Raw genomic sequence first — 14,530 nt, 5'->3', positions numbered from 1 at the left:
TGCCGGTGGACAAAAACAAAAGCCCTCCGGCTTGCAACAGCAGACAAACTCTTTCTCTCTTTCTGTCTGCTCTCGTACTGCTTCACAGCCTTACAGCACACGAAATGTTAAGAGAAACAACAAATTTGCTAACCCATTCTCTGTTTCATACAGAAACAAACCTGGGTCAGATTTCAGAGGAAAGATTGAGGGTGTAGTGGATTGAAGATCAAGATTGTTGCAGGAACAAATCAGGGTAATTTAAGCTGCCATTTTTGAGTCTGAAAGCTGTTGAATGAGGCTTTCGTGCATTTGTTTTGAAATTGTGGTAAATTTTATACTCAACTGTTTTACTTTGATGGGTTTGTGTTTAATTCATATTCTAGAACTTACCCAATTGATACATTTTGGTTTTAATATGTTGATTTTCCCTTTCTGAATGTTAGGGTTTTGCTGAATTACTTTCTGGTATCTACAATCGTATTTGATTTGATTTGGGAAAAAAAATTCATTATATGCTTTTGGACTTGCAATTTTATTGCTTTTATTATAATGGGTGTTATTTAAAATCACTCATTTTGATGTAATTGTAAATTGTATTGAATTTTTCAAGGTTTTTAGATTGAGTTTCATGATACTATTATGGAGAAAGATGAAAAGGGTATTATATTGTTTTGGTGTTTGTTACATTGGGAACTCTATAAGGAAGACTTCCTATACACTTTGAATTTTATTACAAGTACATAAACAATTGCAAAGCCTTATAAAATATGGTTCCGCTACATGAACCAAAACAAACCACCCAAGAGATTGTCTATAACAAAGATTATACCTTATTCATCCATATGATGGTATGTAATGTTAATCTACAACTAAGAAAATTGTTTACTATAGTCAATTGCTTATATTCTCATCCATTCATTTCTATCTATTGTCAATGCTTCTATAAATCCCAAATCCTTATAGTTCACAAAATAAGCTAAGAGAAGCTAGTAAGATGCTTGATTGTGGTGAATTTGGCCAAAATCTTTGAATTAAATTCGATTGTGGTTGGGTTTCTGAGTACTAGTTTACAAATGACTAGTATTCTTATATTTACATCACAATGTCATCCTTTGAAACTAAATAGTGTTGTACTTAAATCCATGACCAGAACCTCGAGAGAATTTGGATTCAAAAACCCTCGTGGCAGACACAGTAGCAGTAGAATATGATATTGGAAGTTCAACTTAGACTAAATTAAGCACATTTTCTCAAGACAGCCGCATCTAAGTATTAAATGTGTGTAAAAATCAAAAGCAGACACGTTTTTCACAGCTACATAGCCTAAATTGATTAAACTAGTGAGATACTTAACCCTTATGAAAGTGACGGTGTGAAGGGCACATCGAAATTGGCAAAGTTATTCAAGAAAGGCCACCCCAATCCACTAATGCTTCTTTTTTCTTGGGTGTCTTTGCAAAACTGGACTAAGGAAATGGAAGGGTAAATCCTTTATATTGTTAGAAATAATTTCTTCAACAACGAAGAGATTTGAAAGAAACGCATTTTTCTTCTCTCCCCTCCGGCCCTCCCCTTTCTGTTCTTCCTCAAATCTTATCAAAACATACTTTTAGTTTATGTGGTTCATTTTGCTGATCATATTAAACTGGCATTTGTCCTTGTTTATGTGACAAATAATGGTAATGAGCAGCAGTCGGTGACGGATGGGCAGCAACGACCGTTGAAGTACATGAAAACGATTTCAAACAACATGTTTCAAACTCCAATATCACCAAGATCGAGGGTATTAAGTCTTGTGATGAACAAATTACACTTTCAATGAAAACAATGTTTGTAAGAGTTGATAATGCAAATAAAAATGATACAATGATTCACGAGGTTCACCCAATTTTGGCTACTTCCTCGGAGATGTGTAATATCTCACTTCTGTTATCACAAAAGAGTTCAAAGAACTCTCAAATTGGAGAATTACAATAGAGAAGAGATATAGGCTATGTGTTTAGGCTTGGGGTATTTTTGTGGATGTGTTTGATGAGCATATGAGACCTCTATTTATAGAGGTGATTACATTAATGAGTATTGCATACTTAAGGGATTAACTCCATAATAAACAGCTTCAAAGAACATCAAGAGTCAAAAACCGAATCCAATGCTGAGTTAAGGGCTTGGGAGAGATATAAAGGGCTTCAGAGGAAGTGTCCACATCACGGGATCTGAAATTGGCTCTTAATTCAGAACTTCTACAATGATCTTAAGTACGAGATACTAATCTCAGTGGATGCTGCAGCAGGAGGTACATTGATGGGCAAAACCGCTAAGGTGACCATAAAGGCATAAACACAACACCTCCCCTAAGCCGAACTGAGCAGTGTCCACAATGTGACAAAAGGGTTTTAGAGAAGGTGTGAGGGCTCTAGTCATCACTCTCATCTCCCTCATCATCATCATCATCGCCCTCGTCCGGTGCCCCAGAACCAAAAGTACTAGTGCCTCCCCTAGAACCATAAACATATCCAAAATCACCTGGCGGTGGTGTGTACCACGATGGGTGCACGTGACCCGGGGCGATATGCCTCTGCTGGTAATGATGGTCATATATAGGATATTATCTACGCGGGTAATCGACCATAAATTGGTCGAACCGGCTCTGGTGTGCCTCTATCCGATGAAACCTCTGATCAAAACCGTCCATATGCAGATGTAAACTCTGTAAAGAGGCCAAGACGGGATTAGGATCGTCATGGTGGGGTGGTGGGGGTGGAGGTGCTGCATGAGAGGTGCCACCAAACTCGTAGGTAGAGGATGGACCTCCTTGCTTAAAAGGATATAAGGGGCCACCTTCCTCGTATATGGAGGAAGAGCTACCTTATCCTCGACGAGAGTACTGATTGTGGATGGCCTGTGGTGGTGGCCTTCACATTGCTATAGGGTCTGGTGTTCGCCCCTCTGGTCTAAAAAGATAGGTGGGGCATTTTGGGATCAAATCGGGGAGGTCTTGGGTGGAGAGGAGGATACCGATTTTTCGGTCATGCACTTTCCACCATGTTTGGCCATTAGTGCGCTCCAGCCACTTAGATTGAATTAAGTGGGTGATGCTAATGGTGGTGGTTTCTCTAGATAATACCCCTTTCCTTCTTCAACCAAAATGCATAACAATGTGGGTAATGAGTCCGCCAAACTCTATCGGTGTACGAACACTATCAAGTTGATTAATGATGTGGCATAATGTATTGACTAGAAGCCTAACTTAATTGAAGGTGAAACCCCATTCAGAGCGGAGGAATGAGCCTAGAACAATCAAATCATTGCTATTGGCCTTGTTGGATTTGGATTTGGCCGTGATAGTGAAAGCCATGAACTTGAACCAAATCCTAATGACAGGGTGACGAACCTTTTTCAGAATTAAGTTCTGAAGGTTGGTCAAGTGTTCTCTTGAAATAAATGGCCAAATTTGGGAGGGTACTGCCCATAATCCAGTTCCTCTCCGTTTCAGTCAGACCAAACAAATTGGCAAGCTCAGTCACACTGAGATGTTGCTCAATCCCATCTATCCTAAAGTAGAATGTGATCTCCCCATAGTCATCTTGTGCAATGGTTAAATAACTAGAAAATTCAAAGACTAGCTCAGGATATGTTTCTCTATTCATATTAAACATGAAGCCCATGCCTATAGCTCGAAAGAAATGCATAGCATACTCAAATAAACTTAAGTTTCTAAGTACATTTGCACAAGTAAACCTAGTTGGTATGATGGGTTGTTCTTTGAGATTTTGAAACTTATATCGCTGATCTTGATCCCTGAAAACGATGTTGGGGTAGTCTTCATCAGGTTCTATTAATGGCTCTGGTATTGGTGATGGAGTTCTCTCTCTTATCCTTTGTCTCCTAGGTCCCATAGCTTGTGTTTTGGATGAATTAACTAAAAAATTAGATTCAAAGCAAGCCAAGAACACAAAATCTCTTCTAAAATCAAATCTTGAAGAATTAAACATTTTACCTTAATCTTACCAAATCCTAATTTGAATGGATGATGGTGAGAAAGGAGTAATGTGGATGTAAATGATGAATTTGAAGAGTGGAAAATGCTGTTGTTGAAGAGTGAAAGTAGAAGGGTTGAAGGATCTTAAAGCTTAAGGTTTGAGTTTTAAGAGAGAGAAAGTGAGAGGAATTGGGGTTTGGTAAGAGAGAAGAGAGAGAACTCCGTCATCACTACCAAAGCCATTGATAGAACCAAATGAGGACTAACCCAATATCGATTTTAGGGATCAAGATCAGCTAGATAAGTTCCCAAATCTCAAAGAACAACCCATCATACTAACTAGGTTTATTTGTACAAATATACTTAGAAACTTAAGTTTATTTGAGTATGCTATGCATTTCTTTCGAGCCATAGGTATGGGCTTCATGTTCAATATGCAAAGAGAAACATATTCCGAGTTAGTCCTTGAATTTTTGAGTTCTTTGACCATAGCACAAGATGACTATAGGGAGACCACATTTTACTTTAGGATTGATGAGATTGAGCGGCAAGTCACTGTGACTGAGCTTGCCAATTTGTTTGGTCTAACTGACATAAGAGAGGAACTAGATTATGGGCAGCACCCTCCAAAATTTGGTCGTTAATTTCGGGAGAACACTTGACCAACCTTCAGAACTTAGTTTCGAAAAAGGTTCGTCACCTTGTAATTAGGATTTAGTTCAAGTTCATGGCTTTCACTATCACGACCAAATTCGAATCCAATAAAATCAATAGCAATGATTTGATTGTTCTAGGCTCATTCCTTCGCACTGAATGGGATTTCACCTTCAATTTAGTTAGGCTTTTAGTCAATACATTCTGCCACACCATTAATCAACCTGATACTGTTCGTACATCGATACAGTTTACGGACTCATCACCCATATTGCTATGCATTTTGGTTGGATAGGGGAAGGGGTATTATCTAGAGACATCACCATCATCAGTAGCTTCCACTTAGTCCAACCTAAGTGGCTGGACCTTACTAATGGCTAAACATGGTAGAAAGTGCATGACCAACAAATCGGTATTCTCCTCCCCACTCAAGACCTCTCCGATTTCATCCCAAACCGCCCACTCTATCTTTTTAGACCAGAGGGGCGGACACCTGACCCTATAGCAGCAGAAAGGCCACCACTACAGGCCTTCCACAATCAATACTCTCGTCGAGGATGAGGTGGCTCTTCCTCCACATACAAGGAAGGTGGCCCCTCATCTGCTTTTGAGCAAGGAGACTTATCCTCTACCTACGAGTTTGGTGGCACCTGTCATACAGAACCTCCATCCCCACCATGCCAACCTAATCCCGTCTTGGCTCTTTACAGAGTTTACATTTGCGTATGGATGGTTTTATTAGAGGTTTGATCGGATACAGGCACACTAGAGCCGGTTCGACCAATTCATGGCCGATTACAAGCGTAGCCAATATCCTATATATGACTATATTACCAGCAGGGGCATATCGCCTCGGATCACGTGCACCTATCGTGGTACACACCACTGTCAGGTGATTTTGGATATGTTTATGGTTGTGGTTGAGACACTAGTACTTCTTTTGGTCTTGGGGTACAGGATGAGGGAGATGAGAGTGATGACTAGAGCCATCGCACCTTCTCTAAAGCCCTTTTGTCGCATTGAGGACACCGCTCAGTTCGGCTTCGGGGAGGTGTTTTGTTTATTGTCATCTTTGGCTCTTCTTGTGTATATATACATGCTTTCATTGCTCTCCTTTCTGTTTTATTGCTTTCACAACTTAGCTTACTATCTTCTTAGTTTGATCATTTTTTTCAGTGCCCTGAATCACATTCTTGCACATTTTTTTATCTTCAATAGCTAGCTTGATTTCATTTTGGGCCACATTCTTGACTTATGTATGATATGTTGGCAAGTTTAGATTATTTCTTCTGAACTTTTGATTCGCAATCCTGTGAACCTTGAGTTTTCAAAACAATAGTTGAGCATTGATTTGGTTGCACCACCATTGAGCATTTATGGACATATTTTAAACCTGTGAGTCATGATTGAGCCTCTTCTGAATATATCACTTGTCTACTTATAAAATTGTGCATTTGTGGCGCACTAGGCATGACTTAAGGACTTGGGCTTAATGTGAATCTAGTTGTTGGTATAAAACTATGCCTATTTCTTCCCTTCTTACCATTACCACTCATTCTTCCATTACTAACCATCTACCTTTACATTCACACCTTTAAGCGTTTGAGCATACTAGTTAAGCTTACTATGCGTAATTTTATCATAATTTTAGCATTTTCTATTATCATTGATCTTCAACATCCTTTTGTATCTTCTTCAATCTAGTGTTATTTTGCAATATAAAACAGTATTTTAGAGATTATAGAAGTTTTTAATCATTAATCAAAATGTCAATATGAATAAGAATGAATACACTTCCTATATATATATATATATATATATATGGTCAAGTTCTAGGGAAAACCAAGTTTATATGAGAACCGTGAGAACCAATCTCTCCGATAAAAAATGTGTTACTTTTTCACAGAAAATGTGTTATTTTTGGACAAGAAAATGTTACTTTTGAAGCTAGTACTTTTTAACAAAAAAGCTTGGTTCTCACTTTCTGGGGATCGTTGTAATTCTTTTTTAGTTTTGATTATTCCATAGGAAAAGTGCTTCAAGAACGTCCGACACTGGTTCTTCTGAACCTTACCCAGGTGACTTAATTGATTTTCTTGTTCTTCTGATACTGGCTTTTCTGAGACTGCATTAATTTTATGTGCATTAGACAAAGTTCATTAAAATTTCAGTTTATTTCTTGTTTTCTTCATATCAAATTTAGTGGACAAATCTTCTGGTATTGAGTACCATTTCGAGAAGCTAGACGGTTTGACTGGGAAGAATTGCGTGCTGCTACCTTGAACTTCAACGAACAAGGATCAGTTGGAATAGGAAAGTTCGGAGAGATCTACAAGGGTTTACTTACAGATGGCGTGCTTGTTGCTCTAAAAAGCGGTTGGTCTGTTTCTCCTACCCCGGAGTTTGTTGAAGAGGTAAATGATCATCCTCTGAACTAGAATTGTTATTAAACAGTGATCTATGATATATTTTTCATCCCAACTTCTTTAAGTTTAGTTTTATGCTTCAACGTAATGACATGCATTATAAATAGTCATTTAATTTGACTTGAGATGTCGGGTGAATGCTGTATATAACGTGCTTCTGGGCTAGAATCAATTGAAAAACAATTAGCTTTATAATCCTATAATTTGATAATTCCCAATAGGTACGTTATCTTTCATCTATTCATCATCGGAACATTGTGACACTTTTGGGTTACTTCCAAGACAATAATCACCAAATTCTTGTCTATGAGTATATAGCTAATGGAAGTGTTGCCAGTCATTTATATGGTAAGTTCCGATAAATTTTCTTTGTTAGTTTATCCTCCTACGCTCTTTATTGCTTAATTAGAGGACTTTACAGGAGCGTCCCATGGGTCACACGAGAAGTTGGAATTCAAGCACCGATTGTCTATCGCTCTAGGGGCAGCTAAAGGTGATCCTCTGTCGAATACGTGAGCATTTGTGGCTTTCCCGGTATTAGTTTTTCTAACCCTTGTTCCCTAATAAAAAACCAATCAAATTGATAGCTAAAAGATTGAATGAAAATAATCTTTTCTGTATTCGAAGGATTGACTGGCATGGGCCACGGCCCGGGTCATGAAAAGTAAAATAGTATGTTAAACTGATGTTCAATATTCGATATTATGAAAATAATGAATGGGGTTGGATATTAATTTATATAAATTTAATTTTTTAGATTTTATCCTAGAATTTATTCGTTGATTTTTATTTATTTTCTCTCACACAATGAGACGTCATATAATATCGGCCCAGGTAATAAATTTTTTCTGGATTTGCCCGTCTTTCAGGTTTGGATCATCTTCATTCCCTTAGTCCCCGCTTGTTGCACAAGGATTTCAAGACCTCAAACGTTCTTGTTGATGAAAATTTTGTCGCAAAAGTTGCGGATGCAGGAACTCGAAATTTTCTCGGAAGATTTGATGTTGCAGGCTCATCTTCTCAAATAGAAGCTGACGAGATCTTTCTAGCCCCAGAGTATGTTTATTACATTTACGCTTTATCAATGCGTTTTACTCTTGCTGTCTTGCATACTACATCCTGCCACTAATATTGTCGACTATTTTTCTGTCGATCGTTAAAAGGGTGAAAGAGTTCAAACAGTTCTCTGAAAAGAGTGATGTGTACAGTTTCGGGGTTTTTCTCTTGGAGTTGGTGTGTGGACAGGAAGCGGGAGAATCATACATTCCTGAGTCGAACCAAAATTTGGTTGAACGAGTAAGAATATTTACAATTGTTTTAGTATCTGCATTTCTTTGCTTTCTTAAAGTAATTTTCGATTGGTTTTGATGCCAATGTCGCAAAACCCACATATTCCTCGAGCTTACAAGGTAAGATTCGAATACTAAATGTTCAAGTGGTAGTGGAACGAGAAATTGAAAATGAATTTTACGAAGAAAAAAGATTGTAGTAGAACCGAAAAGATCATAAACTTTGTCAAGTAGTTTTTCTAGCTAAATTAGCCTAATTTTTCATTGTGATTCCGACCATTCAATATCAACAAGCAAATAGGCGATTAGAGTAGTAGGAGGCACGGTTAAAAATGTGATAACAATTGTGCTCGTAGTAATGACACGATGATGCCGTAACTAATACGGTGATGTCAAATATCGGTTGAAAGCAGGAGATATTCCTTGAAACGCCTTAAATTCGGTTTTTTATCACCTTTACAATGCTAGAAATGTCGATTAGGGTAGAAATGTGATGGGATGATTTTTTGTTATGCACAATGTTAGGAGGCGGAATTAACACCGATATTGTGACCATCTTATTGATATAGTAAGTATATGATTAGGGTTCGGGGTAGTTTCCGACAACTTGTATCGTTGGAAAAATTACGAAAAATGTTGAATTGCTATGAAGATGATGTCTTTTGTTGATGAAAATTTCTTTATTTTTTTGTAATCAGATATTAAACTACCATGACTTCAGCACTGTATCCACAATGGTTGATCCGAGAATGGGAAATAGATTTACTGTCGAAGGAATGGAAGAGTTTGTACAGTTAATTGTTCGTTGCATAGACCCGTCCAGTGAACTGAATTAAATACGTAGTATCAGAGCTTGATCAAATATTGGAGAAAGAAATGAACTTGACAACCGGTATGGGCAAAGGAAACCCCAACTGTGACTCTTGGAAGCCAGCTTTTTTGAGCGTTGAGATAAACGACAATCAAGATTGTGAGTCACCCTTAAGTGTTTCTACTGTGAATTTGTTGCGGGAATCCCTCTATCTGACCGTCTTTTACGAGTCGGGTGGGTACAGGTTGTCGTCTTCCATCTCTCCCAAGAGTGTAATCATAGTTTTTATGAACGGAATACACTGAATACGATGATGATAATGAGTTGTTTATGTTTCAATCTGTATCTTTATTTATTTGAGGTAAAAATACGTTGTGAAATGGATTTGCGGCTGTTTGATAATTGTATAAAGAACAGTTGTAACATTTTTTTATTTTTTTTCTACATCAATCATTTATGTATGAAAACAAATAACCTTATTGTAAACAATTGTTTGTTTGTTAATGTATAGGGGTGGTGTGATTTGATCATATACTTTCTGATGTAATGTTCAGTTTCTGAAATATGGTGGTACTGCTTATGAGATCATCTATTAGTGAGATATGTCTATACAAGGAGTTTAAATGCAAAACAAAAAATTCAGGTTTAATGTTTAAATTGTTAGTTTTGACATCTAAATAAAGTGTTATGTATTAAAAAATTAAAAATAAATATTTTAAGTATGAAACTGAATGCTTTAACTAATTTGATTCGGTTAATTAACCCAAACTCTCCCACTATTTAATAATGTGTAGTTTGAAATTTGTTTTTACTAAAAGAATTAGAGTATTTTGAGAAATTAATTAATTTTCGAAAGTATCTTAATAAAATGTTTTAAGGAAAATTATATTTAGTTTCAATTAGAGCAAGTATTGTCTTTTCTAGACAAAATCTCAAAATCGAAACTCACCGAACTCTCACCTTACCCTACAATTAAAAAAAAAAGTTCCTAAGTATTATAGGACAATAAGGATAGAACCATTGTATTTATCAATAATCATAGATAAACAAATTTGAGTTTGTATAAATATAATAGCTTAAATCATGATTACATAATTATCATTAATGAAAATCCAATTGGAAACACATCGACCCTACAATACGAATTAACCACAATTTTCTTTTGTTACAAATCAAAACAAATTAGCAAATATTAAACCTTAGGGATTCACAACTTGCTAAGAATCCAATAAATCCATCACAAACCAAACCATCATAAATAAATACTTAATAATTAATTAATTAATTAACACGACGACAATTCTTCCTAATCACACCATTAGACCCTAATAGAGGGTTAATACTTCCCATCTTAACCATAGATTTAGCAAAATCATCAAAGAATAAATCTTGATCTTGAGCATAAGATTGGACTAATTGTGCAAGATTAGCATTATTTCCTGAATATAATTGTTGGTCTGAAAAAAGAAGTCCTCTACCTCCCAAAATGAGCTTAAAATAGGTGTTATCAAAGGCTCTTGGGGATGCATAATCTAATGGAGATATGTTGTTGTCCCCACCTGTTGGAGGGCATACTGATTTTAGTTCATTTAAGTAGGCTATTTCTAGGCTCATATCTGGTTGACTTGTGCTACCACTTTGACTATATAATCTTGTCTTAAAACTTGTACATCTTGCCACCCCAATAGTATGTGCTCCTACAATAATACCAAAAAAAATCAACTTTGTGCTACGATCTGACCTAAAATTAATCCGACAAGAGAATAACTCGACTATCGATTGTTTTTAGACCCACGAGATTTTAAATATGTTATGTACTCTATTAATGATTTGCTGGTGAAATAAACGGTTTAAGTACCTGAGAGCGCGACAACGTCAACTTCATCAAGGCCTTGTTGTTTGAATGATGCAATAAGCTTTTCGGCAGTGAGGAAAGGGGGAGGAATGCTAACATTTGCTAGCTTCATGTTTGCTGTTATTGAATCCCTTCTTCCTAATGGGACTTCCCAGTTTGGTCCTCCACTCTATTCATAACAAAATTCCATAGATTATAACGTATGTAATTCTACATTGAAAAATTAGAGAAATATTGACTTACATATAAGTTTGATGGGCTACTCCTTCCATTACTAGTTGGTTTGGATGGAACCTCATCGAGCTTATGTTTAATAAACTTTAAAATTAAGATTTATGTACATAAAATTTTGATCATCGTACTAGTTTTTCGGGTTGCTTACCAAGACAGTAGCACCACGAGCTACTAAGGCAAGAATATCAGCACAAGAGACAGTTTCAGGACATGCTTCTTCTAACTGAGCCTTAATTTCATCAATGATTGAAAACCCTCTAAGAGAATTAGCATTTGGCTTGGCACTTTTCTCGCTTACTATAGTATCGCTATCGTCAAGTAAGACTGATGCATCACATCCCTACAAAATATCAAACAAACTCATCATTCAATACTCATAAAAGACATAAACTTCATTTTCAAGGAATCAACTTATGAACCATAAGCTTAAGTCAAGAGCTAAAGGGAAAGGCTTCAATATATGTAATATATTCTAACTCCATACTTGGCCACACTTGAATTGAGGGGTGATTAGTACATGTGACCTGGACTTCTGATACCATGTCAAGGAACCAACTCAATATGCTGCTTACGAAAGCACCTCTAATATCATGTAAAAAAACCAACCCAGTCAAAGGCTTAATCTTATAGTTGAGGCTCCTTTATGTGTTATATACTCTATCATTTACGAATCACAATGATCACTAAAACAAAAGAGTACATACCTGAACAAAACAATCATGAAAATGAAGTCTAAGCAAAGCAGCAGCATTTCGAGGGTCTTGAGCAATGGCATTATCTAAGACAGATATAACAATGTCATTGGCTTGGGGGCATGTATAATCATAAAATGATGGCGAAAGCGAGTTATAGTCACTGCCACCACCCCAACCCAAACCAAAGCCATAGCCAAAACCCGGGATTGCTAAACAAACATTAAAGGAGATTATCAAAATAAAATATAACACTTGTTTCATACTCGAATTCTGGGCCATTTTTTAATTATCTACCAAGCTTTTTGTTTGATTTTTTTTGTGCTTTAAACTATTGAAGTATGATGAAAGAACTTAATGAAATGGTTCATATTTATAGACACCAAAAAAATTTGCATTGTTAAGAAACCAAGTAACCAACCACTACTATAAGTACTACTACACTCTACCAATACCATATTTCCTAAAACGTTAGATGACTTTGTGTGTATGACCAATTCAAAATTATCTCTCTACTCCATTTGGGATATTGTTTGTGCTCTAGGTTTACCTGCTCTAGGGAACATATTTAAATCTTGTATAAGATATTATTAAATTAATGTTGGCTATCATCACCCATGATTCCATATCTTATTCTTATATAACAGAGGAAATATTACAAAATTGATTAATTCGAGTTATTATTAGTTGTCAGCATTTATGTTACACAATTCAAAATAAATAGAATTTTAATCAAGCGATTTTGAATATTGTTTAGGCAGGTCCAAATTTAAATTTCTCCTTTGTAGTAGTTGATGAAAATGTCAAGATGCATGCTTTTGGAGAGTTTATAATTATAGTCTAGTAACGGGATCGTCTCGTAAATTTAATTGTTCTTTTTTTGTTTACACAAGTTTGTTCTCTTATTAGACCCTGACCTTATTATCTAATAACCACTGTTACTGGTCTAATAATAGTCTTATTTCCAAAATTTTCTAACAATCTCACGACGACCTTAAAATAAGAAGTCTATAAGTTAAAAGTTCTTATTTTTAGGCTATTTAACCTAAATATGAAACATGTCTTATAATAAGACCGTCTCATATAAGAATTTATGAATACTAATAATCACTCCAGTTACTGGTCTAATAAAACAAGTTTGGAAACGAGACAAGATAATCAGGTAAAAAGTAGCAAAAATCAAGGCAATTATTGAGCTAGCTAGGCTGATAATGATATGTACATAATCAGTTGTATTGTTTCACCTGCTCTAGTAAATAGTAATCACTCATATTCTAGACTTTAGTAAAATAAGTCGACTTATATAAAACTTTTAATGAGAGTCCAATCCGTTTAAAATCTGCTTATTGAAAGGCTGGATAAATTCGACCTTCAACTGCCCTAGCCATGTTCACCTCTTTCTAAAATCATTTTTCCAGAAATATGTAGGCATAAATTGTTATGAGTCTATGATCCTATTAAACTCGCCTTAATTTTGACTTAATTTTAGGCTTCAAATCCAATTTTTTAGATCTATAGGCCTAATTCCCAGTCTAAAAAAAATCGATTGGGGGTTTAAGGTTTTTAGACTCGGACTCAACCCAAATCCCTTATTTAAACTCGTTCTGGCCCAACTCATTACTCAACCCAAAAATAATTTTAGACTCATTTAAATCTATACTATTGATATATGGACTCATTTAGACTTATATGTACAACATATAGACTCATTTTGATCAATTTAATATTTAAAATATAAATAGTAAAGTATAAACAAGTAAATTAAAACGCATTAAAGAGACCATAATTAAGGTTTTGAGTCTAGTCTAGAATCAACAAAAATAAAAGAACTGATTTTCCGTCTAGTAGGATAAGACCCATAATCATCCCAAGTTCCCAACCTGTGGATTTTATAGTAGCTACTGACTTGTATAGAATGTTATGCCATACGAATTAAAATTGATTGATTTATGATGCCAAATTAATGGAACATCTATTTTGAATTGGAGGAAGATGTCAAACCTCATATTCACTATGTCTTTTTTAATTTGTTACGTCTTCCATTTTAGTCTGTCTCAATTAATTTATCTTATTACTATTTAGACATATAACCCCATTACTTTTATAGAAATACATATTTAATCTCTTATTTCTAAATTACCTCACCATTTTAACCCATCATATATTCAAACTTGCATTTAGGCCAAATAAGAGACACAAATAGGTGTATGTCATACTACATGGTTTGATTGCTTAACTTGCATTGCTTAACGCGCAGAAGAACCCCACAAAAGATTTCACAAGTAACTCAACTATGAAATTTTCTGCTTATGTTTACCTGATCTTATTTTTGTAAGTGTTTACGCGTTGACTTACTAAACAATCCCCAAATTTAAAATAACATTTCATGATACTCCAAATCATCCACTCCCAACCATAATAATCAAGGAACAAATAAGTCAAACTGGGACCAAAGTTTGTTAGAAATGAAATAATTTTATGACAATGCCATATGATTATAGAAAATGTGATCGGACTAGCAAAATTATATTTTGCGTTGGTTCGTCAGCCAGTTTGTTTCAAAACCTTATGTTTGATGTTTTTGGCATTTGCTCGTTCGAACACTTGA

General features: G+C 35.6%; 1 protein-coding gene and 1 pseudogene across 1 annotated transcript; one reads left to right on the top strand and one right to left on the bottom strand.

The window, feature by feature from the left end:
- Positions 1–5,402: 5,402 nt before the first annotated feature.
- On the top strand, positions 5,403–9,696 carry LOC130823438 (leucine-rich repeat receptor protein kinase HPCA1-like; annotated as a pseudogene).
- A 484-nt stretch (positions 9,697–10,180) lies between these two features.
- Positions 10,181–12,324, bottom strand: LOC130823987 (peroxidase 9). The gene is made up of 4 exons (XM_057688843.1): positions 11,935–12,324; positions 11,379–11,570; positions 11,000–11,165; positions 10,181–10,838 (listed from the first exon to the last, which is right to left on the bottom strand). Exons 1-4 carry the CDS (start codon positions 12,202–12,204, stop codon positions 10,423–10,425), a joined length of 1,044 nt encoding a protein of 347 aa, XP_057544826.1. The 5' UTR covers positions 12,205–12,324; the 3' UTR covers positions 10,181–10,422.
- Between the last annotated feature and the right edge of the window lie 2,206 nt (positions 12,325–14,530).

The sequence above is a fragment of the Amaranthus tricolor genome, chromosome 9, assembly GCF_026212465.1.
Source record: "Amaranthus tricolor cultivar Red isolate AtriRed21 chromosome 9, ASM2621246v1, whole genome shotgun sequence".
NCBI classification, from domain to species: Eukaryota; Viridiplantae; Streptophyta; class Magnoliopsida; order Caryophyllales; family Amaranthaceae; genus Amaranthus; species Amaranthus tricolor.
The sequence above is the reverse complement of the archived record's forward strand: the minus strand, read 5'-3'. Positions and strand labels throughout refer to the sequence as shown.

What these genes read in the sequence shown, in the direction of transcription:
- LOC130823987 (XM_057688843.1), bottom strand. Translation starts at nt 12,204, where the DNA reads ATGGCCCAGAATTCGAGTATGAAACAAGTGTTATATTTTATTTTGATA. An exon ending in TTCATGATTGTTTTGTTCAG is followed by an intron (nt 11,571 to 11,934) that starts GTATGTACTCTT and finishes GATATTTTGTAG; the next exon opens with GGATGTGATGCATCAGTCTT. An exon ending in TGACGTTGTCGCGCTCTCAG is followed by an intron (nt 10,839 to 10,999) that starts GTACTTAAACCG and finishes GTATTATTGTAG; the next exon opens with GAGCACATACTATTGGGGTG.